Source organism: Colossoma macropomum, unplaced genomic scaffold (assembly GCF_904425465.1).
Source record: "Colossoma macropomum unplaced genomic scaffold, Colossoma_macropomum, whole genome shotgun sequence".
Lineage (NCBI taxonomy): Eukaryota > Metazoa > Chordata > Actinopteri > Characiformes > Serrasalmidae > Colossoma > Colossoma macropomum.
In genome coordinates this window covers 13,804,458-13,829,854 of record NW_023494799.1, presented here as the reverse complement: position 1 = coordinate 13,829,854, position 25,397 = coordinate 13,804,458, and the positions used below count along the sequence as shown (strand labels likewise).

The following is a 25,397-nucleotide window of genomic DNA, read 5'->3' as shown; positions in this document are numbered from 1 at the left end:
ATTTGAAGAGGCCATGTAGTTTCACAGGAGAAACTGAGAATGATAATGAAATTGATCGATCCTGAAGGAGTGAGTCGAACTCCGTCTTCATCTTTGTCGTCGACAGTACAGCAACCGAGGCCCCAACGCGTTATGACAGCCCCCCCTACAATTAGCCTACTTTATTCCTTGAAATATAGCCAGTTTATTCTTGAAACTTTATGACTTTATTATCAAAATATTCCGAATTTGTTGTCAAAATGTTACATTTATTCTCAAAATATTACAACTTTATTCTCAACGTCTATTGTTTTTATTTTTACAGGGTCCCTAAAGCACCTTTTAGTGCTGCTAGTATTTTAACATGACCTTACGTTAAAAGTTTTTGGCTTCTCCTGTAAAGCAACTATTTTGGAGATATTTTTGGAGTTTTGCTTTGAATAGTGATGATATGCATTTGAGGGATAAAAAAAAAGTGCAAAATATGGGAGAACAATAAAAAGTGAGTGCCGATGTAACTCATGTGGCTCCTCCTGATTTACTAACATTTGAGCAACATGCAACAGCCAGTTTTACATAAATTTTCCTCCACCTTTTACAACCAGGTGTAAATTTGAGATAGACGTGTTGTTGCAAGAGCCTTGAACATGTGCCGAAATAATGTTTTCAATCAGAATAGCACAATGGTTGAAAGTCTCTGGAGCAGATACATATATATGTATGAGAAGATGTGGCACAAAATGTGATCTGATGCATCATCATGTATGCGCAGTACATCTTCGTAAAGTTTTGGTGGAGTTAATCTCTCTCATTTCTGAGCTTTCAAATTCTGTTTTGTCTGCAGCTTCTTAACTGCTCCATTATTTCACTCAGAGGCTTAACCAAAGGGGAAGGGGCCAGGGTGGTACTTCGATTTATCCCAAAAAAGCCAAAGATGCAAACCATCTTTAAACCTTGCTGTACTTTTAACATGCGCAGTCACTGCCATAAGATTTTGTGATGGAAAGAGTAAACTGATACAGTCAAATGATGTTATGAATCACAGGATTCAGGCAGCATCTGCATCCTTTGCAGCAGCTGCCTGCAGAGAAGCTTTCCTCCACAGCTAGCACCAGATGATACGGTCTATCAGCGATGTTCAACTGCAGCAGCATCATAATTCCTGCCCCAATTAACTGTAAGGGTAATATTTTATTTAATGAAGAGCTTCGTTTTAGGCTCAGCTGCAGCTTCACTCCCTCGTTATTGGTCGTCTTCGCTACAATAGTAACCCATTACATTATACACTTAAAGTAATGTGAGCTAGACTGATGTGACAGTAACCTCAGAGAGCAATGCTGAAAATATAGCCAGTTGCCTATAACCTAACATTTAACTTAAGGACACTCATTCGTTATATCCTGTACAGATATACAACAAGACAGTCCTGTGGAAACATTTTATTGCGGTCACAGAAGCTCATGCAGTGTATAAAGTAGCTATAATTTGGTGAAAGTGTCTGTAGTCATTTTGCTAGGTTTATATTGAGAGATTTGTAGGTCAGGAACAACGCAGCAGATAGCTGAGGTGCTGGATGAGTAAGGGAAAAATAGGTTGGCCTAATTTAAATCAAAATATACCTTTTTTTAACCTTTTATCTTGTTAGTTAATGTCCTTGGTCTTTTTAAGCTCAATCCATTGTACCATATCATTAAAAAGACAAAATTCTTGTTTCTCTATAGTCTTTGATAGACGTGACCTCTAAAATCATGTCCCACACGCAATTATTTCCCACCCAAGTGTTCTGCTTCGCTTAAAAATATCTCACATTAAGGAAGAAATATGCACTCTGATGTCTGATTCCCGTTGACTTTAATAATGTAATAGCAGCATCAGATCAGAGGTTGACCTATGTAAGATGCCCTGCGCTTGTAATAAAAAGGTCAAATTTTTTGAGGAAAAAACCCACCGCATTTAATAAGCTGACTATTAAACTGGTCACTGCCTCTTTTAAGCCCTTTGCCTCCCAAGCAAGCAGTTACTGGGCAGGGAATGATAAACTACAGTCTTAGTGAATCTAACATTGAGTTTAGCCACATTGTGGGCACATATTGCAGTCGCATTTACACTTTGTGCTACATCTATGCTTGTAAGTATATCTGGCCCTGTGTATAAAAAATCTCAGCAACATTGCTGTATGATTCACTTGCAGTAGTGCAGCTTAATATCTGATCAGTAGGGGTCCTATGGTGGTCGTATTCCATCAATGGATAGTGTAGAGGGGGGCTGATAAAGCAACACATGGGCTACAGTTGTGCACCTGTTACTTGTACCTAAGATCTAAAAGAGGCAGATCTAAAAACTGCCAACTGTATATCATCTAGAAAGATAAATGTAAAACAATCTTGGTGATCGCAAAAATCTCAAAAAGAAAGCACAGCATCCATTTGTTTGTTGTCTGTAATTCTAGCAAAGTAAGCAGTATTTCTGCCATGAAAAGCATTTATCCCACCATATTTACAAACGTGGAAGAATCTGGCCTATTAACCTGTTACATAATGGCAAAATGTCACTGTTCATTTTTGTTGTTGACTCCTGTGCGCAGCCTTGATTTTCTATGTTTTATTGTGTTTATGTTGATGTTCTTGGCCTCTTAACTGGAGACTAATAAGACTGTAACTAATCCTCAAGTGCACAGCTCACTTTCTGGCCTCAGTTCAGTGTTGATCTGCCAAATTGAAAGCCCCTACGAAGTCCTCGAGCAAGAGATCAACCTTTTGATCATTCTGTACACAAACACTTCTTGAAATGGACTCAAACAGATAGTGAACCCCCAGCAGCAGACATCTTGCATTTCAGATTTCGTTTTGCAGGGGACATGGCTCTTGGCTGCGTCTCTGCACTGTAGAGATAGCAGATGCCCACTCAACCGGAGCAGTTGCACTCTAATGGCCATTAGGCAGAATAGAACCTCAAGACCTCCATTACGGATCCTTAGGGGGGGACAACCAGCTGTCTCTGTCCATGAACAAACTGCATTAGCTCTCAGTCCACAGTGCTATCATAACCCAGCATATATTAATAGATTAACAGGGGTGAATTGTTAAGATTTGGTTCAATCTTATTGAGACAGTCTTGATTCAAGCTATCACGTTTTAGTTACAGGGAGCTAGAGGGAGAGATCAATGCACACCGTTCTTTTCACACCACTGAGAACTCGAGCAGTAGAATTTGGCACCAGCTGCAGACGTGACAAGGACATGTGGCTCACTTCAATATACAATGAGTTACAATAATCTAACCTTAATGAAAAAAAAACCCTTAAAAGATCCTTAAAAGATTTTTTTTTATTATTATTTCATGAACATTCCTGAGATGGGCTCAAATTTGGCTATAGTAGATGAAGAAGAATGGTCACCAACATTAACTGAAAACAATCTATTCCTGACATATGAAGTAAACCAGAGCTGTTCCCTTAATACCTATGCAATGTTCCTGGCCTTTGTGGTCTAGGGGGGTGATCAGCAGATTCATTCATTCAACATGGAGGAAAGGCGATTTTTTTAAATTCAATGAATTCTTGCTTTTTTCTGCATTTCATTATACAAATGTTATCTATTTTCTCAATGTAGGATATTATGTGTGTTTTGAAATTTTTATTGATCGTCTCGGTAGTTGGCATCTCTCAAATCCACCCCTTAAGAAGCATGTCCTGCTTCTTTTTAAGAAAGAGATGCTTTAGATGATTAAAAAAGCAGTCATGTGTGCGGCCCCTAAGGCTGCATTCACAAGAGCATTTTATTATCTGTCAAAAAAAATGCATCCGAACATGTTGCTGGTCTGTTTCATCATGTGACTGACTGAAGCCCCACCCTAAACAGTCCCCTATTGGTTGATCAATATAGTACTGTGCAAAAGTCTTAAGCACCTAGTTTGTTTAAAACCATTTATCTGGGCAGTAGGTGTGTTTGGGCTTGTAAAAACACCATATATCGCTGCTGTCAGAACAAAACCTCCTATGTCCAAAATGATAACTTTACAGGAGAAGGAAAAAAAACATACTTTACTTTTAATGCAAGTCACTGTAATCAGTCCTTTTTCCAAGTAATTCTGGGCCAATTCTTTTGGTTCATTCATCATGAAATTTACATATATGTTTCTTGTTTTTAAACAAGTTGAGATGTTGTGAGCTAGTTAGGTGAACAAAGTTTGGTTTTCTTATATCCCTCAGATCACATAGATTAGTTCCATTCCATCACCAGCTCACTTGATGTAATTTACTGAAGCACTGATTAGGCAAATCAGATATTGGGTGATAACTACAGTTCACACTGGACTTCCTCAAGAAGAGGAAATGTTTAAAAAAACACAATGACAAATATAAAATCACTGTGCACTGTATTAATATTATTAGTCTTTATTTAAATATTAATGTTTTATAAGCTAATAAATGCCCAAATAAGTCGATTTTTAAAATATATTTTTTGCACAATACTGTAGTTACATCTTTTATAACAGATCATAATTTTCACACATTCCATGCATTAGTGTCTGTTCTATGTCACTGCCAAGACAATGCCTTTCAAAAGTCTGTCAAAGTAAAAATTGTTTGTAAAACAAACAAACAAATAAATAAGCCAAGGAAAAAAATCATGACAGATGACACCTGTCCACCATTTGAAAAGCTTTTCTGCTCCCTACTAGCTTTTACAGTACATCTAAGGACCAGTCCTTATATATTGCATCCAGTATGAATAAAACAGTTAACATTCACATTAGTAATCATTTCACATAAACTGTATTTCTATGATTACCTGCTTCTGCCCAGTCAGCACTGGGATAGGCTCCAGCACCCCACCGCGACCCAGGAGGATAAGTGCCTTAGATAATATATGTGTGTGTGTGTGTATATGTGTGTGTGTGTGTGTGTGTGTGTTGCTATGATATATACCAACTGGCCACTCCATTAAGTACACCTCATTGTCCATTTTATCAGCTTCACGTACCAAATAGGTGCACTTTGTAGTTCTAAGTACAGATTGTAGTCCTTCTGGTGGTGTTAGTGTGTGTTGCACTTGTACGAGTGGATCAGACACAGCAGTGCTGCTGGAGTTTTTAAACACCTCAGTGTCACTGCTGGACTGAGAATAGTCCATCAACAAAAAATATCTACCCAGCAGCGTCCTTTGTGCAGCATCCTGTGACCACTGATGAAAGACTAAAGGATGACTAACTCAAACTGTGCAACAACAGATGAGCTACTGTCTCTCACATGTACAAGGTGGACTGACAAGGTAGGAGTGTCTCAAGGAGTGGACAGTAAGTGGACACAGTGTTTAAAAACTCCAGCAGCACTGTTGTGTCTGATTCACCCGCACCAGCGCAACACACTCAAACACACCACCACCATGTCAGTCCTGTGGAGGTCCTGACCACTGAAGAACAGGGTAAAAAGGGTAAAGTATGCTGAGAAACAGATGGACTACAGTCTGTAATTGTAGAACTACAAAGTGCACCTATATGGTAAGTGGAGCTTATAAAATGGCCAATGTGTGTAGCAACAAGGTGGTGTACCAATCAGTGTGTATATGGCCACCAATCGTAACCACTATAAAACCTCAGGATGGTTGGACAGTTGCAGCATAGATGGAAATCTGCTATTTTTCCAGATGGGACCCCTCTGTCTTGGTGGCTGGACCGGGATGGTGTGAAGAGGACATATTGGGGAGGTATCCTGCCTGGAGTTCAGCAGTGTTCCTGCAGCCTTGAAGGCAACTGCAGGGACATGAACTACTTCTGCAACTGTGACGCAGACCAGGATGCATGGTAATTCTGTCACAAAGCCCTGTGTTTCTCCACATGCATATTAATAGGCTTTCTATTGAAAGAAGACAATACTCAAGTTTGCCATTGAATGACAGAGTACTTGAGTATGCAAATGACTTGATGACTACCATATTAGCAGGACAGTATTAAAGCCCTTCATCAGCTTTTAGTCACATATAAATAACTCACCTTAGTAAAGTGAATATAAATATGTGGATGAGGGGGCTTAACAAGCTAGTGTGTCATCGCATGCCCACTGTTAGCACCATTTCAGCAGCTGCTGAATCACGCAGTTCAACTTTCACCAGAGGGATTTTTTCTCCCTTTTAAGAGAGTGAAAAGACACAGATGGAATTTCTGAAATTTCTTATTCCTCCTTCACTCATTACTAATCACACTCTCGCTCACTCTCTCCTACTCTCTCTGCAGGGTGAACGATACCGGTCTGTTGTCTTACAAAGACCATTTACCCCTCAGTGAGATCGCCATCGGAGACACAAACAGAACAGGCTCGCAGGCTCTCTTCCAGATTGGACCACTGCGTTGCTATGGAGACCGTGGGTGTTTTGTTTACTAATTCAGGGCAAAGACAAACTGTTCGCTACTGAATTCATTTTCACATTCATAAAGGAGTTTATTATTATTATTATTGTTGTTGTTGTTGTTATTTTTCTTTCATTTGATTTTTGAGTTCACTTGATTCATTTCGCTCTGCTCCTGCCTTAGGATTTTTCTGGAACTCAGCCTCCTTTTTTGCGGAATCTTCATACCTGCACTTTCCCACGTTGCAAGCTGAGCTTAGCATGGATATCTCCTTCTTCTTTAAGACGAGCGCACCTTCTGGCCTCTTCCTGGAAAATGTGGGGGTGCGAGACTTCATCAGGCTGGAACTTAGCTGTGAGTGAAATACAGTGCAGCAAGTCCACACCATAATGTTTCATTACAGCATATGTCACATACAAATATTTGCTGTTTACTCTAATTAGCTGTCATGACATCAAACATTATGACATCTTTCATCACAATTGCCAGTAATGGTAACCTGACATTGTTATATCACTGAACACAATTTGCCATCTGACAGCTCATGACAGCATATGACAACTGCAATATATATATATATATATATATATATATATATATATATATATATATATATATATATATATATATACATACATATATATATATCCCACTTCTGACACCAATGTGGTGTCATGCAGGAGAAGAGTCAGGAAGACCATAATATGTGCAGTTTTTATTAAGAGAAATACACTCGACAGTTAATACTAACTAATAAATTTGAGCTACTTTGACTTATATAAACTACTCAAACATGAATTCGCAATTCACAAGAAGCATCTGATACTAAACAAACCTCCCAAAGTAGAGATCTCAAAATACCTACAATTATTTGTTAAATAATTGTTTATTTGCATAAAGCTGGAAAGGGTTACAAAGTAACCCCAATGAGTATAGATATTCATCAGTCTACAGTTAAATAAATGGTCTATAAATTCAGATGATTTGGTACAGTGTCTACTCTTCCTAGAAGTAAGTGCCCAACTAAGATCACTCCAAAAGCATGATGCCGAATGCTGAATGAAGTAAAAAGGAACCCTTTTAAAAAGCTTGAAAGAATCACTGGAACTGGTTAACATCGCTGCTCGCCTGATGTTTGCCCAAGAGCATCTTGACACTCCAAAGTTATACTGGAAAAATGTTTTGTGGACTGATGAAACTAAGGTTGAGTTGTTTGTAGAGGACATGCAGCACTAAATATGATGCATAAAGGACACTGCATACCAACATGATAACATCATTCCATCAATGAAGTATGGTGGAATGAGCACAATGCCATTGGGACTGTTTTGCCGCCTCTGGACTTGACCTGTTTTCTGTCATCAGCAGAAAAATAAATTCCCAAGTTTATCAAGGTATCCTATAGGATCATGTCAGGGTGGCTGTACGCCAGCTGTAGCTCAGTAGAAGCTGGGTGATGCAGCAGGACAGTGACCCTAAACATCGAAGTAAGTCAACTACAGAATTGCTCCAAAAAATTAAAATCTGCCTTTTGGAGTGGCCTAGTCAGAGCCCAGACCTTTACCCCTTAGAGACGCTGTGGAATGATCTCAAGAGAGCCGTTCACCACAGACATCCGAAGAATATGGCTGATCTGAAGCGGTTCTACAAGGAGAAATGCTCCAATATACCTCTTGAACATTGTGCATGTCTGAGCAGCAGCTACCAGAAGCACTCACTTGAGGTTATTGCTGCCAAAAGAGGTTTGACCAGTTATTAAATCCAAGCATTCACTTACTTTTTCCACTGGCTCTGTGGATGTTTAGTTGATGTGCACAATAAAGACATGAAAGGTTAAAGTGTTTTTATGTGTTATTAGCTTTAGCACGTTGTGTTTGTCCACACATGTGACTTAGATAAAGAACAGATCACATTTTATTACCAATTAAAACAGAAAACCAGTTAGTTCTAAAGGGTTCACATACTTTTTTTGTATATATACACTTGTAAGCAAAAGTTATGGTGGCACTGGTCCAATGTTTTGCTGATTCTGTTGGAGTGAAAATAAGTATGCATCCTCTTGTAATGCACAATGACTGTTTTTTTGCTGAATGTAATATAATGAAAAATTGTGGCACAGTTTAAATTTTATGCTTGAAATAAATAAAGAAGTATAAATGTATAGCGCTATTTAAAAGCTAAATAGCTTTTCACAAGCCAATTAAGTGACAATGAGAAACGAGTGAGACACATTAGCACTCACGTGCTTTACCCTCCCCAGCTCCTTCCGCAGTCACCTTCACCTTTGACCTCGGGGACGGCCCAGTGGTTTTGACGGTCAAGTCACCTATGCCTCTGAATGACCGGCAGTGGCATCATGTGCGAGCAGAGAGAAACGTTAAGGAGGCCTCACTGCAGGTTGATCTGCTGCCCCTCCAGCTGGTAGAGGCAGCACCTGAAGGACAGTACAGACTCCAGCTCAACAGCCAGCTGTTTGTAGGTAAGAGATCAAGCCCTTATTCAAAAATACAGCAGAGGGACATGCTTTAACCCCTTAAATGGCCAAGGCCCAAAGTATTATTATACAATTCTCTAACCTAAGAATAGTTAAACCATTTTGCATTGAAGTCCCTGTAGATACTGAATAATTAGCCTTAGTATGTAATAAGCCTAGGATTTTAAGAGGTTAACCATTATAAGAACAAAACCATGATGTAATGTGGTTTTAACTATTTCTTACTTAGAGCTCTTTGAAACATGCCGAGCTATTCTGTTCAAAGAATGTGTGCTACACTTTCAATATGTACATAAATAGAAGAGGAGATTTTATCATGTGAAAAGTTATTTCTGTGTGTTTTGTGGCAATGAAAAAAGTCAAACCTGTCTATACAGAATGTGAATTGAGTGTGCTCAGTGGTAATATTAGGGTAACAGACTTCTTAGGGTTAATACATGAACTTTGTTTGTAGTCTGTGGGCTTGGAATCATGGTGGAAGAGGTACTTTCTATTTTGCTGAAAAACACGCAGAATATTTTCATTTTCAAGCACTGTCTCAAGTTGCACACTGCGTTATTTTTCCACTTTCTTCTCCCAAGTTGATCTGCCTAAATCCAGGCATGCACTGCATGATTCAAGCCTGTTTTAAAACCTGATTTGGCCAATGCCAATTAATCTCCAGAATCAGGGAGAATTTCAGCTTCATCAGCTGTTGTTTGATGAGTAGTATTAGAGGGTAGCACAAGCTGCCCAGACGAGCTCCAATTAAGCTGTGGGACAATCAGATGAATTTGTGGCTTGTTAGACATGTTGGTTGGCAGTCTTACACTTTGAACAGTCTCACAAACTGAAAGTGCTTATTGTTTTGGACAGAACCCCTTGACTACCACACAGACACACATTGTAGCTAGCCACTTGTACCTGTGCAGTGTATGGCCATGCAAAAGTTTGGGCACCAATGTTAAAATAATATGTTTTGTTGAATTTCTTTGTGAAAATAAATGAACACGTTCTCTAGAAAACACACTTCTGCACATGTTAATGCACAATTACTGTTTATTTGCTGATCTGAACTTTATATGTACAGGGGTGTGAAGAGTACTGAAAGTCCCTACTCAAGTACAAGTACTATTACTGTAGTGATAATTTACAAGTACAAGTAAAAGTATTAGTAAATAAAATTACTCAAGTAAGAGTAAATAAGTAGTTTGTTGAAAAACTACTTAAGTACCGAGTTACTTAGTTACTTTTTTACTTAGTTACTTAAGATGGACACTAGCTTACGTTAACAGGTGTGAACCTCTACAGACAGTAAACACGTTCACAGCCTTCAAACTGTATATTTTCACTGATATCTGTTCAGAACATTTACACCATTAAAATCAGCAGCAACTTACCCAGCTTTGATTTTTACTGTAATATATTTCACCAGTAATCATGCTGATCACTTCATACAGAATCAGACATTCTAACTGTTAAATGCAGTAATAGAGGATCAGATCAGGCCAGTCAACGGCAGCGCGACAGAATCACTGTCCAGAGTTTATGAAGAGCCTGTATTAGACTAGATTTCTTGTCTCACAGCCGTAAACGATCGTTTATCTCCAAACAGCAGCTAAACTAGGCTGTATTTTAAACGGGTAAACAGCAGGCTGTGGGCGACACCTGTTAACTAAAGTAGCTCATAGACACTGTAATAAAATATACGCAACAAAAAGTTCAATAAACAGAAACATTATAAAAGAAAGAAGAAACCCGTAAACACAGTACCTGTATAGCTCAGATCAGCTAGCTTGGCTAACGCTCCCTCAGGCTGGAGTCGAGTTGTGAGAGCGGATCTCAGCAGGTTTCGTGTTTGGCCGCTGATAATAAAGCTGTTTTCTTTAGTATGTGTGAAAATGAACACAAATGACCGTTTGGACGCGGTCTGTTCCTCGTGTGTGCTGGTTCAGGTCTCCTCTTTCCTTCTCGACTAAACTGGACATCTCTGTAGTGTTTTTCCTGCCAGAGCTGCTGTTTCTTTGATTGGTGAATCATTTAAATTTAACCGCGCTTTATTATTATTGGGTGATAAGCTGATACGCTCATAACTTTATTTTTACTCTGTAACGTTATGAAAATGAAAGTAGCAAAGTAGAAGTATTTCATTAAAAATTAACTCATATAAAAGTACTATGATTTAATTCTACTCCAAAAAGTACCGTTACACTGTACTCAATTACAGTAACCAGAGTAGATGTAATTCGTTACTTACACCTATGTATGTATATATATACATATATATATGTGTGTGTGTGTGTGTGTGTGTATATATATATATATATATATATATATATATATATATATATATATATAGAGAGAGAGAGAGAGAGAGAGAGAGAACTGAGTGGTACACATGCTTTGGACAAGTTTACAGAGTGAGAGAATGTCACTGCTCACTGTAAAACTCATTGAATGCAGTAGTACATGATAGGCTGTCATCGATCCCACCAAATCTTTAAGACTGCCAGGATACTCAGATAATCCGTCTCTCAAATACAGTTATGTGGCAAGTGGTATTATGTAGCTAGATACGAATTTGCACTCACATTGAGACTTCTCATAAACCACAGTGGATATATAAACTGGCTTTTCCCACTCTCAGTCTTAAACTGCAAAACAGGCACATTTTAACTTCATTGTTTTTGCAATGTCACCAGAACCAGTTCGTTTATATACAGTCATATGCAAAAGTGTGAACACCTCTTGACAAATTGCATGTTTTGTTGATTTTCTAAGACAAAATAAATTAACACATCCTATACAAGGAACAAACCTAAAAAATGGCATTTTACTGCAAATTTCAATGCTCAGTTTCAATTTATTTGAGTTTAACTTACTGGAAAAGAAAATAAGGCATAAAATATAAAACCGTAAATTTTGCACAGACCACATTTTTCCAATATATTAACTTCAGCAAAAAACAGTAAATGTGCATTTAAAAGTGTAGAAGTTTGGAGATTTTTACTTTTTACTTTTTAAATCAACTAATTTGATCAAACTTTTGCATATACACAGTTTAAGTCCACCCATTTACGCTGAAGTTATAAGAAGTGTTTCAGCCTGTGCTGCTTTTTGAATGAGGCATAGGGCCAGTCAGAGCAGAGCTCATTTACATATATCAGTCTTAAAGTAACAGCCTGTTTAATTCTAGGATATAAAAAGAAATTGGAAAATGGTCATGTTAAAGTATATTATGACTGTTTTTAGTACATAAACTGACAAACATCATACGTAGGCTTTGAGGGAGAAAATGAAACAAAGAAAAGTGTAGGATATGGGCTCTTTTAAAGGATAAATTTGAGCCTGTCCTTTCAAAGGTACGTGAGTTCATTTGAGTGACTCAGGGATTCATCACTTTCTTTGTTTTATGTTTGCTGACTTCTGAATAAGGCATACTTGATGTGTTTATATATAGGTTATGGTTCAAACAGCATTGTCTCCTGCATAGTCCATGTTGTGGCTTTTACAAAAAATAGCTGTGCAATAAGGAGCCCTTTATCAGGCACATGTAAATCCCTATTGAGTTTTTCAGTTGATCCCCATGTGGCTGTGTTTCTTTAAAAAAAACTATTAATCCACATCAGTTCTGTGGATCTAGGTGTTATTACTTCGCTTGAAATTTGAGGCATTTCAAAACCTCATCAGCTCCTGAATACAAATAAAAAAACAACAACAAACTTTAGATCATCTAGAAAATATATAGTACCTATAGTGAAAGTAATAAGCTTGGCTTTTCTAGTGTTCCCTTGACTAGCCTCAGATGTAAACAGGGTCAAACTGATAAAGATCCTCGCTTATTAACTGTTCAGGGGATTGGTTAATAGCAAGACGTACACCTCTAAATTACTGCTCCATTAAGCTGTAATTAGTCCTCCAGTCTCGAATTAGATTTCATCTCTTTGAAGAATGACTTGATTACTGCAGTCACTTGAGTTGCAATGGACTAAATTTTATCAAGTGTGTATTTGAAGTGCCTTTGTTCTGTGATACGCGATTGAGCCAAATGCTATTCACTGACAGCCTGGGCAGTGCCTTTCTGAGCAATTATGTAATCAGAATGAATTATTCATCGCTGGCTATAGTGCCTGAGATTTCCATACAGTCTGAATGACAGCTGGGAGTTCCTGATTACATGTTCATTTTGTATCTGTAGGCTTTGTGTGATTGACATACAATGTAATTGCATTTTGTTGGTCTGCGCATTTGGAAAAACAATCAGATTTAAAATGAGCTGTCTGACCACAATCTGCATATTTCATTCCACAAAACGTTTCCATCCTTCTCATCTTTCTTACTTATTTTTTCAAGTTTTTTTATTCAGCTGATAATAAAGCTTAGCTGAAATTAAGGCAAGTGGCTTTTACATACATAAAGAAGCATATGCAACATGTTACAAGTAGTTGTAAAACACACCGCAGTAGAGTGTGTACAATAAAATACATGTATAATTACACCTACAACTGCTCAAAGCCTCAGCTTGGGAGGGAGAAACCTCAGCTTAGACAAATGTAAGCCAACCCCACTATGTATCCAAAAGTATGTAGACACCCTTTGTAATTAGTTCATTCATCTACTATAAAGTGCACCAAACTGTGCACATACAGCTGGTATAATCTCAATAGAAAAACACTGCTAATAGAACAGATCACTCTGGAGCAGCTGCACATCAGCCTATGGTCACCGTGCCCTGTGCCAAGCATTAAGATATAAAGCCTAGAGAGGTATAAGCCCCCCAGCATTGGGCTGTAAATCAGTGGAATTGTGTTCCAACAGTGTATCAACAGTGAAGGAGCTCCATCCAATACCTTTGGGATGAGTTGGAGTCGTGTTTGTGATTCAGAACTGATCATCCTTAATGCTCTCTCGATAATGCTCTTGTAACTGAATGCAGTCAAATTCTCAATGTTCCAACATCTAGTACTCCCAGAAGAGTAGAGGCTGTTACTACAGCAAGGGGGGGGGGCTCCCCTATTAATTTGCTTGATTTCAAACACTGGAGAAGCAGCTGTCTGCAAACTTTTGAATATGTAGGGGAAGATTTTGTTTTGTGCTGTCACAAACTCCATTTTGGTGGCTGTCATGATTTACTAAACAGGCATACTGGCGCTTCAGCGCCTATAATAAGACCAAAAGGGTAGCTACTGCTGTCTTGTGCTTGTGCCTTATTACATATACATTTGTAGGCATTTTCCTCTCAAAGCACAAAATATTGGAAGGGAGATTATTAAGATGAAGCACCGGTAAGACTGGTAAACTGATAAATACTGACTGTGCATTATTTAATACCTGGGAAAAGCTTGTCTAATTTTCACTGTTTGTGCTCAGAGACAGAAAAAAATTATCTATTTTTACACAAAAAAAACCACGTATAAACACCTACCATGCATTCCACATTATTTTTAATTTGATAAAGGAAATAAACAAACAAAATAGTTTTAGAACTGTTTAGAAAACTGTTTTTAACTGCTTTCTCCTACTATTTGGGTTTTACAACACTATCACAGAGCAGGTTTGCCTAAATAGTTTACATTTACATTTGTGGCATTTGGCAGATTGGGCTTAACCAGAGCAACTTACAATTTGATCACATTGCACAGATAGGTGAGGGTAGGGTTAGGAGTCTTGCCCAAGGACTCTTATTGGTATAGTGTAGTGTACTTGCCCAAGTGGGGAATTGAACCTAGTCTACTACACAGAAGGTAGAGGTGTTACCCACTACACCATACCAACCACCAAAAAATGATTCTCTTTTGATCAATGATTTTCTTTTTCTAAATGATTGTTAAACGCACTTATTGATTCTCTTTGGTTTTGCGATTTATGCTTTAGTTAATTTGTCACAAATTACTGCACTCTGACAAATCGTTTTTTTTTTTTCAAAATAACTACTCATGATCTTAAAATAATCACACACCGTCTTGCTTTTTTTTTTGACTTAGTCATTATTCTGACTTACTAAGTCCAAATAAGTAATTGTTAAGTTTGAACCTGAAATACAAAAGGATTAAAAACATTTTTCTCCTATGCGGTGGAAAGAGGCTTTCATACATGAGGCACTAAGCTAAACATGATTATATTGCGCTGGTCATATGTGCTGTGTTCACTTACATGAATTCGCTTAGTAAATAACCTGTTAAACTCGCCACCCCCAGAGGCACTAAGTGTTGGTAGATTGTCACTAACTAGTCAGCTTATAGGTAGCTTACAAGGCAGCTGACTAACTTTGGCCTAAGCTAAGGCTTCTTCTGCCCAAGCTAAGGCCTTGTCCAGCCAGGCCTGCAGGACTACAGCTAGATGTCACTCTGCTGACCACTGATTGCAAAGCAACATAATATTTGCTAAATCTGCTGTAATTACTTTTTTAGGCAGAGAAAATTGCCAATATTAAAAACAAGTACTAAAACTACACTCTTTTCTTTTTTGCTCATTTGTCCTTTCCTTTGCTGAACTGTTTTACAAAAGCAACTCAACTCTAGGCCTTCTATTATCAAGAACACACACTCCCTCTCATGTTCTGTTTGCTTTAATGAAGTTTAAATTGCCATTGAGGAAAGCTATTTTCACTCTCATCCCTCAGGAGGAGCACCTACAACTCAGAAGGGGTTTCCTCGGTTGCCTGCGTGCTCTCAGCATAAACGGAATGACCTTTGACCTTAACGAGCGGGCTAAGATGACCCCCGGCATGAATTCGGGTTGCCCGGGTCACTGCAGCAGTGACAGCCTCTGCCATAACGGAGGAAGATGTGTGGAGAACAGGAACAGCTATGTGTGTGACTGCACGCATACAGCCTTTGACGGCCCCAAGTGCAAAACAGGTGAGAACCCTCCTCAAAAGCGTTTCATAACTGGTTTCGGATTTGCTTCTGCTGGATTTGGTGTTTATAAGTTTGCATGAATAAGTTTGGTCAATGCTGTTTGGGGAATAAATAAAATGCACATGAACGGCATCACAGTAGGCACCAGGCAAAACATGCAGCATCCATTTATCTAGTCCAGTAGAACACTTGCACAATTGCACCTGATCTGTATTGTTGTAAATACCCTGTAGATGTACCTTACAGTTGTATGGAAAAGTTTGAACACCCCTGATGAGCTTATATGTTTAGTTGAAAAAGGGAACTTTTAAACCCTAAATAAGGCATTTTGTCTGCAAATTTTGGTTCACGGTTCATTTTTATCTTCTGATTTTAACCCTTTAAATGGCCAGGGCCCACCAGCCACCAGACCTAAAGTTTTATTACACACTTCTATAACCTAAGAATAGCTCAGCTAGTTTGCATTGAAGTCCCTGTAGTTACTGAATAATAAGCCTTAGTATGTTATAAGCCTGGGACAACTTTTTCACAAGCCACATTTTATGTTTTTTTTTTCCCACAATATGTTAAATTCAGCAAATAAATAGATTTCAATAGAGTAATTGTGCATTAAAATGAGCAGAAATATGTTCTCTGCAGAGAACGTAAACAACAAAACGTAATTTAACCAGCGTGCCCAGATTTTTTGCATATGACAGTACTGTTAGGATTGTAGTGAACTCTTACCATATATTTTGTGATACTCTCGTGTAGCTGTACATTATATTCATTATATTTATTTTGTATCCATAAATTAATTGCATAAATTACTCACATTATTTTTATACCTGGTCATATGTAATCATGTTGATCTTATTTGCTCAAATTTGACCCTGAAGAAAGATTTTTTTTCTTTTAAAAAGCAGTGCAATTGGTTATAGGAGTTCATAAAATAAGCTTTATCAGAATGTATTTATTACTTTCAGTAATTCAATAACGTTGTTTACATTGTGTGAACGCAGGGTTCACATGAACCTGAACATGAAAATCACATGATTTCCATAGAGTGAACAGTTTCTAATTTTCATCTCTGATGTCCAGTGAGAGCAACAGTGGCTGCATGTTCCAACCCATATAATACAGTATATACACCGACCAGCCACTTCATTAAGTACGCCTCCTTGTTTCTACACTCCTTGTCCATTTTATCAGCTCCATCTACCATAGAGGTCTACTTTGTAGTTCTACAGTTACAGACTGTAGTCACAGCCGCACAACACTAACTAACATGCCACCACCATGTCAGTATATTTTACCTGCCCTGTGGTTGTCCCGTGGTGGTCCTGAAGAACAGGGAAAAGGGAGGGGTAATAAAATGGACAGTGAGTGTAGAAACAAGGTCGGTGAACTTAATTAAGCGGCTGGCCAGTGTGTATCAGTCAACAGTTCCAAATCTTCTACAATTGTAGCCTTTAACTCATGTTCATGTGCAGCTTGGGGATTCTTTTTCAGTGGACACTATTGCTTTTGCTATTGCTCATTGATTTATCTATAGTTGTCCCGTGATCACTGTCCAGTGCAGCCTGCTGGTGCTGGAAGTACCATTTTAAGAGGCATTTAAAAGCTGTATTTCAATGAGAGGCCTACAGTCATGGATTCTATCACAGAAACATACAGCCAGTGAGCAGCTGGGCTTCAGCCTGTGCTACTACAGACAGATAAAAACTTCTTTACTTTTTAAAATGTTTACGTTTGTCCCCTATAGAAGATGTGAACTTATTTTCACTTAGAAATTTAACAAAACATTGAATTTGATTGGGGTGTTCAAACTTTTGCTTACAACTGTTTATTTTATTCATGTGGAAATGTTGTACACATTTGAACTCAGTAATTTCCCTGTATTACTTTTTTTTAGCGTATGAGAAACGACTTTGATAATGTGTTTTCCACATTTGTTCACAAGGATACATGTGGTCACATTTTTCAGCTGTGATCTTGAGTAAGGGAAAGGCCCAGACTAACCGTATGTTCACAGTAGCAGGCGACAAAGCAACTGGCGTCCAGTCAATTCTTATAGGGGTACACAATTTGTACATTTAGCGTCAAGCAGCAAGTGACATGGCAGCGAATAGCGAAGCAATAGTCGTTTCTATTCCCAATAGTATCACACAACAATGGAAAAAAATAAATTTATATATATATATACACACACATATATATATATGCATTTTGTTGACAGAGGCTTGAAAGCGTACATGCCCATATGCAATAAGTAGCAACTTGGCAGCTCAGAATGTAAACAGTTCAAGTACAACGTGCTTGTTCTTGTATCTCCCCAGTTAGATCATCTGCGAATGTTGACAGCAATGAGACAGATATTGCTCATGATTCACACTGAAGACTGTTTTTATGTTTTATACATGTTTTCATCATAAGTGATTTTCAGTTGCTGAGTTGTGAGTAGAAGTCACTCCTGTATCATAATAACATTTTGAAGCATGTAAACATCTCAAGCAAGACCAAACAAGCTAAAGAACAGCCTCCACATGGCAGGGTTTTAACGCAGGGTTACAACTAAGCCTTCTACAGTAAACACTGAGAGAAGTCTAAATCCCACCCATATAAATTGCAAACATTCAAAATGTTTTTTTTTTTTCAAAAATGAGTTTTTTAATGCACATTCACCAAACACACCATAAATAACTTGTAAATGCAACACATTGCAAGAGACTGGTGCAATCCTTACCTGACATGATTGATGCTGTTATTAAGGCAAACTGCCGAAGGATTAGAAAGGAAATCTTGCATGTGATACATTGTGCCTGGTGATCTTAATTTTATGCATTTAAATCGGAAAGTTCATTTGGTTTAAATGACATTAAAATAATGGTGTTTTGCAATATTTATCAGACTTTTCAAACTATCAATTGTTACAACTAGCTCCTCCATACGTTACAACTGACCCTGCCAATGGGGTAAGCTGGCTGTTTGCACTCCAGCCACTTTCAGATCAATTGTTCGATGGTGATAGATATTGGAAACTTCTTTATTTGTAGCAGAGATATGTAAGTTACTGGTATAAAAATATTAATCTATATTGTTCAAATCAAAAACTGTACGTGTCCCACTCTTCTCAACAACTATGAGTGTTATATGATGACATGCAGGGGTTAATTGGGACTTTAGAGAATGGATGTCTCCAACATGGGCACATTTCTATGCAGTTGTCAGCACAGATTTCATGAACAATTAGACTAAAACTTTCTGTTTCTGTTTTATAGTCTTAACAGTGTTTTGGTATTTCTTGTTTGTTTTGGTAAAGTCTTACTATTGAATTGTTGCAAACAGTGATGCCACCCATCTGACAGCAGGAACCCTTCATAACTAAGCAATTTAACTCTACAAATACTATTAGCTGCCTATCTAGGTGCAAATCTGTGTCTTTGAGAACATTCAACAACAGTTAGTTGGCAAAACCATAGGCTAAATAGTCATGAATGGCTGTAAAATGTAGAAAGAACCCTTTTACACGAAACAGGCCTACTGTATGAACAGACGTTTGATTTAGCTCTTTAGTTTCCTCCATCATGACCTTTGCAACAACATGCTTTGGAGTTATTTTGGATTTAACAGGATAAACAACAGCAAATGATCGAACTTAAAGGTTGGAGCATGATTTATTTAGTTAGGTATCTAGTTGCCGTATTTTAGTTTAAGTTCAAACATCATGAAACAGCAAGAAGAATTTAATACATACTTGTCAAATTTGGTAGAACGATATGAGGAGGGCAAGTGTGCCACCACATGCAGCGACAAAAGACAGATGAAATGGGGGTATTTATCAAAAAACTCAAGATTTTTCTGTCAGTGCAGTTATCACATCTGATAATGAAGTGAATCTCATGAAGACGGTGCTGAAAATGATTTACACTTTCATCAAGTTAGAGCACCTGAGCTCAGTGCTATTTGCTGTTTACTCAAACAAAAGGTGCACTCAAGCCTACACGCTAAAAAAGAGCTCTGCAAGGGTTCTTTAGTAAAGAAAATGGTTCTGTATAGAAACATAAACACTCAAAGAACCCTTTGCATGAGAAAAGGGTTCTTTGCATCATGAAAGTATTCATTAGATTGATGGATAAAGTGTTATATAGCATCAAAAAAGGTTCTTCCATTGTTACAAGCTTGACATTATAACAATAGAAGAACCCTTTTTGGTGCTGTGTAGAACCATTTTATAAATTCTATATAAATTTGAATTTGAAGAACCCTTTCATGATGCAAAGAACCCTTTAATCATGCAAAGGCATTTTTGAGTGTTTTCTTTACTAAAGAACCCTTGAAGAACCATTCCAAGAGTGTAGTTTAACCCCTGATCATGTGATTATAGAACATAAAAGATCATAGACAACATGTAGAAACCCATTTCAGAATGCTACACTGTGAAATTACATGTGTATAAAAAGGGAAATCTCACTTGTTTACATGCAACAAAAAATGAATATTTTGATAAAATTACCACCATGTGAAAAAGCAAGACCAGAAGCCGTTCCCATTATTTTGAGCTACAGTGAGCTACAGCAATAAATGAAAATAAGTGATATAATAATGAAGATGCAGAACACCAGCATGGGGTAGAAGATTCCATTTGCTGCTTCAGAGTCCAGACCAGCATGTTTCCTTTTCCGGTGGTTGAAGGTACCGTTGTGCTTCCATAGAAAGTCAGACTTGCATGTGCTGTATGTGACTACATTATCATTCACTCTAAGATGGGGTCGTCAACCCAAATGTTAAGAAGAGCCATTTTATAATTTCAGTAAAAATCAAACCACCTTGGGAGCCACAACATTTCATGTCTATTTTATTGAAGTAAGATTTTACCATCTCGGCTGAAAATGTGCCTTAATATGTGCTCGCTAATGTCCTAGTGTAGACAAAAAAATAAACAAAAACGCAGACTTAACTTTGCTCTGCCTCAAGCTTTAGCTCAGCTGCAGCTGCTTTTCTCGCATCTCTGGCAGGAGAATTTTCCACAAAAGCAGAATAGTTTCTTGTAAAAGGTCTGTCAACGTTAGATTTTTTACGAGGTTGAAGTCATCTTTTCATTCACCAGCTTCTTGTTCTAATTTTTCCATTCCACTTTAAATTGTGCCTGAGGTGCCAGAATGTAACTGCAGCACCATTTAAGGTGGAATGGGAAAATTTGAACAAGAAGAGGCTGATTTCAGCTTCACAACTGTTTAGTATTTGACAGTTTCTTGTTTCAGATTAAACATATCGGGAAACAAGCTGGAGTGCTTATGAACGCAAATAATTCCATTCATCTCTAAATTATCAGTGTTCATCTTAAATCTTTCTCTTTGCCGTTTTGTTAGCTACTGGCTAGGCAAGATTGTTGTTGTTGCTATGGTGACCAGCAATCTGCGCAGCAATCTTCAGGGTTAAAGGTTGGTGAATTAGCAGTTATAGGCTACATTAACTCCAGCATTTAAGACCATTTATTGTTAAAGCTGTGTTGAACGATAAGCAGAGCTTTATTTTACTGCAAGGGAGGATTATTTTATTTTTACTTAAAAATCTAATTCTGCTGTGGAGCCACAACAGGGCAGTAAAAGGACCCACATGTTGCCGGCCTCTGCGTTATAATGTGTTATAAATGTGAAATTCCTGTCATTTTTGAAATCTAAAAGGACAGCTGAAACTGTCCTCTTTGATCTAAGAACTTTCAACCATCATCTCAAGTGTTCAGAGCTGTGTTGTATAAGGTCAGAAGGAAGGCTGTGTTGGGATGATAGCGCGTCCTTGCTTCTCTCAGCTCTCCTCCATTCCTTTGATGTGGAGTTGGCAGGCCATGGAAGAGAAGCTTCACCTGCCAAGGAGAATCTAATTACACCCTCCGTGCTTCTCCTTCAGACCCACCCAACAGCCGTCAATCAGATTACTGATGTAATGGCTCTGTATCTGCACGATTACAGGAAGGGTCAGATTACGCCGTGACTGTTTACAGACAACTGTGTTGGACAGCCTGTGAACGAGAAAGAGACGTGAAAAGGAGTTAATAATTCACATCACAGCAACAAGCTTCCATCCGCTGATTCCCTAATTAGATGGAAAATCTGTAATGAGGAAGAAAAGATGCTAATGCTGTGTTTTTGTCCCATGCATCTGATTGAAATTGATGAGGCTGAGTTGTTGATTCACTGATGCCTGCACTCGCACTCTGCATTTGGTTAGATGATAATAGTCTCTCTAATGTAAAAGCTCTGTTTCATGGAGATTTTGTTTGTGTTTCATGGGATCGCCTGGTCTTTCTTTCTCTGTCTGTCTGTCTGTCTGTTTTAGCTATCTCGGCATCCTTTGAGAGAGGAACGTCTCTGATGTACGCCCTTCAGGAGCCATTCTCTGTCATGCGGAACCAGGATGCCAAACAGTTGCAGAGCGGCACGTACTCTGAGGCTGTCAAATCTCGAGAAAATGTGGCATTTGGGTTTCTGACCAGGCACGCCCCGGCTTTGCTGTTGACTGCCCAGTCCAATGACCAGCGCTACATGGCCATCACACTTACACAAAACGGTAAGAAATAAGTGTTTTTTACCAGTGGCGTTTCATCCATTATGGACTCTGGGGCGCCTCCCTTCTGGTCACCATGAGCAACAAAGAAATAACCATATTGAAATGCATAACTATATAAAATATGTATTTTCCTACTAAATATGTACGTTTTTGTTTGGACTGTGTCTGTGAAAGTAGCTGGAGGGTCAAAAAAGTTACTGTTGCTTTAAAAATCATATTTACAACAGCTAGAAGCTGTGGTTGTTCTCCAGCCTATGGATTTCCCACTTTTTTCAGATTCAGTGCACTGCCCTTAGCCAGTCAGCACCGGCTCAAAGCACTGGGGAAAATGCACTTGGTCAGTCAGGCGGCATTATTTGGCAAAACTACTGGCTACATTTTCTCCAATGACAAGCTTCAGGCACCAGGTTTAATAAACATGGCTAATGTTACCTAGCACCAATGTTAAATCCATTTGAGAGAACTCATTTTGAAAGATTAAATGTTTCGGCAGATATAATTCATGTTTAACTAGAACAAAGACCAGTTTTAGTGGTGATCCCAAAAGGGGTTTTATAATTGAAGTTATATTTTATAATTGTTTTTCCTAATTTTTTGACCATGTTTTGACATTTATGGCCCAAATTGAAGGGCTAGTTCTTATAGTCACAGTTTGTCACTGGGCACCACCCTCCCAGTTGGCAAAATCATCATGCTTCTATTTACTAAACTTATAAATAAGCAATACTTTGAATGAAACTTTTGTTTGATGAGCAAAAGCAATATTTTACATAAATTCAAACCTCAAACAGACTTCAAATCAGTGTCTGTCCTGTTCTACTTTCTACAGTTTAAACATCTTTATCAGCATTAACTGTTAAAAAAAGGCAATCATGGTTGTATTGCAGGAAGTAAATGTTGTCTGCATAAACTTTATTTACAAGTGGAAGCGCATGTTTATACAGATCTGACAGTCAATAAAAACATTTGCACATTATGCGCCGGATAAAGCTCAGAATTGTGTGGTGATAAATGTTCTCTGGATTGTTTTTCGAGTCACGTTGCTCCAGTTTAACTGCCTTCAGGAGTGCAAGAGGAGAACGAGAATCACATTTTTATGGTGAATCTTAAGATGCTGGGAAACTTAAGATGCTGGGATACATTTGACTTTAAATTGGCAGCAGTCTTGTGAGTCATATTGTGATATTGCACAACGTTAGCACAAAGATATGACGGATATATTCCCAATTTGTCCAGCAAACTGCATCATTCCTGAATACAGTGAGTCCGTCCCGAAAATTCCTAGCAGAAAAGAAGTCGTCTTGCTTCATGGAGGCTTTCTTCTGGCTCCAAAAAACGCTCTACTATGCCACAGGAAGAAATACACAGCTAACAGCATCACATCACACAATGAGGCTGGATTTGTGACAGGAATGGATCGAATTTATTTCTATTTTTTCCCTGCGATACCTGATCCAGCCTTTTCCGCTGATATAGTCTCAATACCGATACTCATTGAAACGTACATGCCATCAAGCTATGTGTGAGTTGAAGCTTGAATACTACAAGGGTGGCAAGCATTCTGAATGACATAATTATAACACAGAAATCTAGAGCTTAATTTTGAAATGCTGTGTAGCAACAAAGGTCATGCCCACTCCCGTAGAAAACCGGCACTATTTGTCCCACTTCCCCCAGCAACCCCCCAGCAAACATTTTGTCCCATTCCCACCCGTAGTCCTGTATAACCGTTTTCTAACTGTGTTAGTCAAAAATTGAAAATGACTGCTGTCTGTCTAAAGGCTCCGCCCTTTCTGTAGCCTACAAGAATGTAATTTGTGTGTTGTTCACATGATTGGTTGCTTCACAACTATTTAGAATGAGTGTATTACTTGTTATTATTTTGCTGTTTGACATTGTTTATATATTTTCATTATTACAGGATTGTTATCATTTTATTAAGTCTATTCATTAATTTGTAGAATTTCTCTACACATATAATGGGGCTGGTTAACCAACACTCCCACACATGGCACTGAAAATTAATGCCATGGTGCAAGATACTGTGGTGAATGCAGAACTCTAATGGATAGCCATTTTATTTCTCTAATAAGGGTGGCATTGATTATAATATAGCACTGATATTTCTTACATGTGTAAAGCCAGTCCCAACAACATACACCATAAAAAATGGTCAATAATGACAGATAGAAATTGAAATATTTGCTTGAAAGAAATTCATCAGAAAAAGTAGATAACTTTGAATGGAAGTCTATTAATAAACATTCTTTTTGCCACTAGACAAGTTATTATATTATATTATATATTATAGGGCTTACCAGGTACACCCAACCAGCCAAACCAGCCAAATATTCTTGCATTGCCGAGACAGCTGCCAAGTGGACGGACTTGCCAATAAGAGCTTCAAATATAATTACTTAGCATCACAGTTAGCAGATATCCAACATATTCTTCACAGTGTTGTGAAAAAGATGATAACAGGACCTGGTGAACAGAGATGCGCTAATTAAGCCAACTAAGCACAAAGCTGTTCTAAACTGGCACGCTCCCATCCAAGCCAGTGTCACAGGCCTTGACTCTCAAACGCTGTAAAGAAAAACAATGACAGTCTTCTTTCTCAAACCTGCACCTGCCTTGATCACCTTTTCTTGCAGACTGACACATCCATCACTGTTAAATTCACACAAACACACACCTCCTTCTGAAACGAGCTCCTTCTGTCAGCGAGAGGTGAGCACGGCGGCACTTCATTCCTCTCTGCTGCTCACTTCCTCTTCCACTCTGCTCAGGTTTTTATTGGCCAGCAGAGGAGAGTGAAAAGCCATCTCCTCAAGTGACCATGACTGGCTTTCATAAATCCCTTACTGCAGACAAGGATCTGTGGATCACTCACAGAGAGAGAGAGAGATGGAGATGGAAAAGGAGATGGCAGGTTAGCACTGGACTAGTACTGTCTACCTGAGAATCGATAGTAAATTACTTGAGGCGAGAAATGTAACAACAAGGCGCCAAATCCCAATCTAGACCCAAAACCCCTGCATTTGAATGTGTTACGTATAAGCAGTGCAGATTGCTAACTACAGCTCCTGAAACCACTAGACATAGTGGCTGTGCATAAATATGCTCTTAGAAAAGATGGGTTGTCAAGGGTCCTATAAAGGGGTTCTATATAGAACCATGAACACTCA

General features: G+C 38.3%; 1 protein-coding gene across 1 annotated transcript in view; it reads left to right on the top strand.

Annotated features, from left to right (window-relative positions):
- The window catches only part of cntnap5l (contactin associated protein family member 5 like), a 167,114-nt gene that overhangs the window by 129,695 nt on the left and 12,022 nt on the right, over positions 1 to 25,397 (top strand). The window contains 7 exon segments of the mRNA XM_036587197.1: positions 5,628 to 5,784; positions 6,214 to 6,341; positions 6,511 to 6,681; positions 8,588 to 8,806; positions 15,423 to 15,442; positions 15,444 to 15,660; positions 21,979 to 22,209. Of these exon segments, the coding sequence (XP_036443090.1) occupies positions 5,628 to 5,784; positions 6,214 to 6,341; positions 6,511 to 6,681; positions 8,588 to 8,806; positions 15,423 to 15,442; positions 15,444 to 15,660; positions 21,979 to 22,209 (1,143 nt within the window).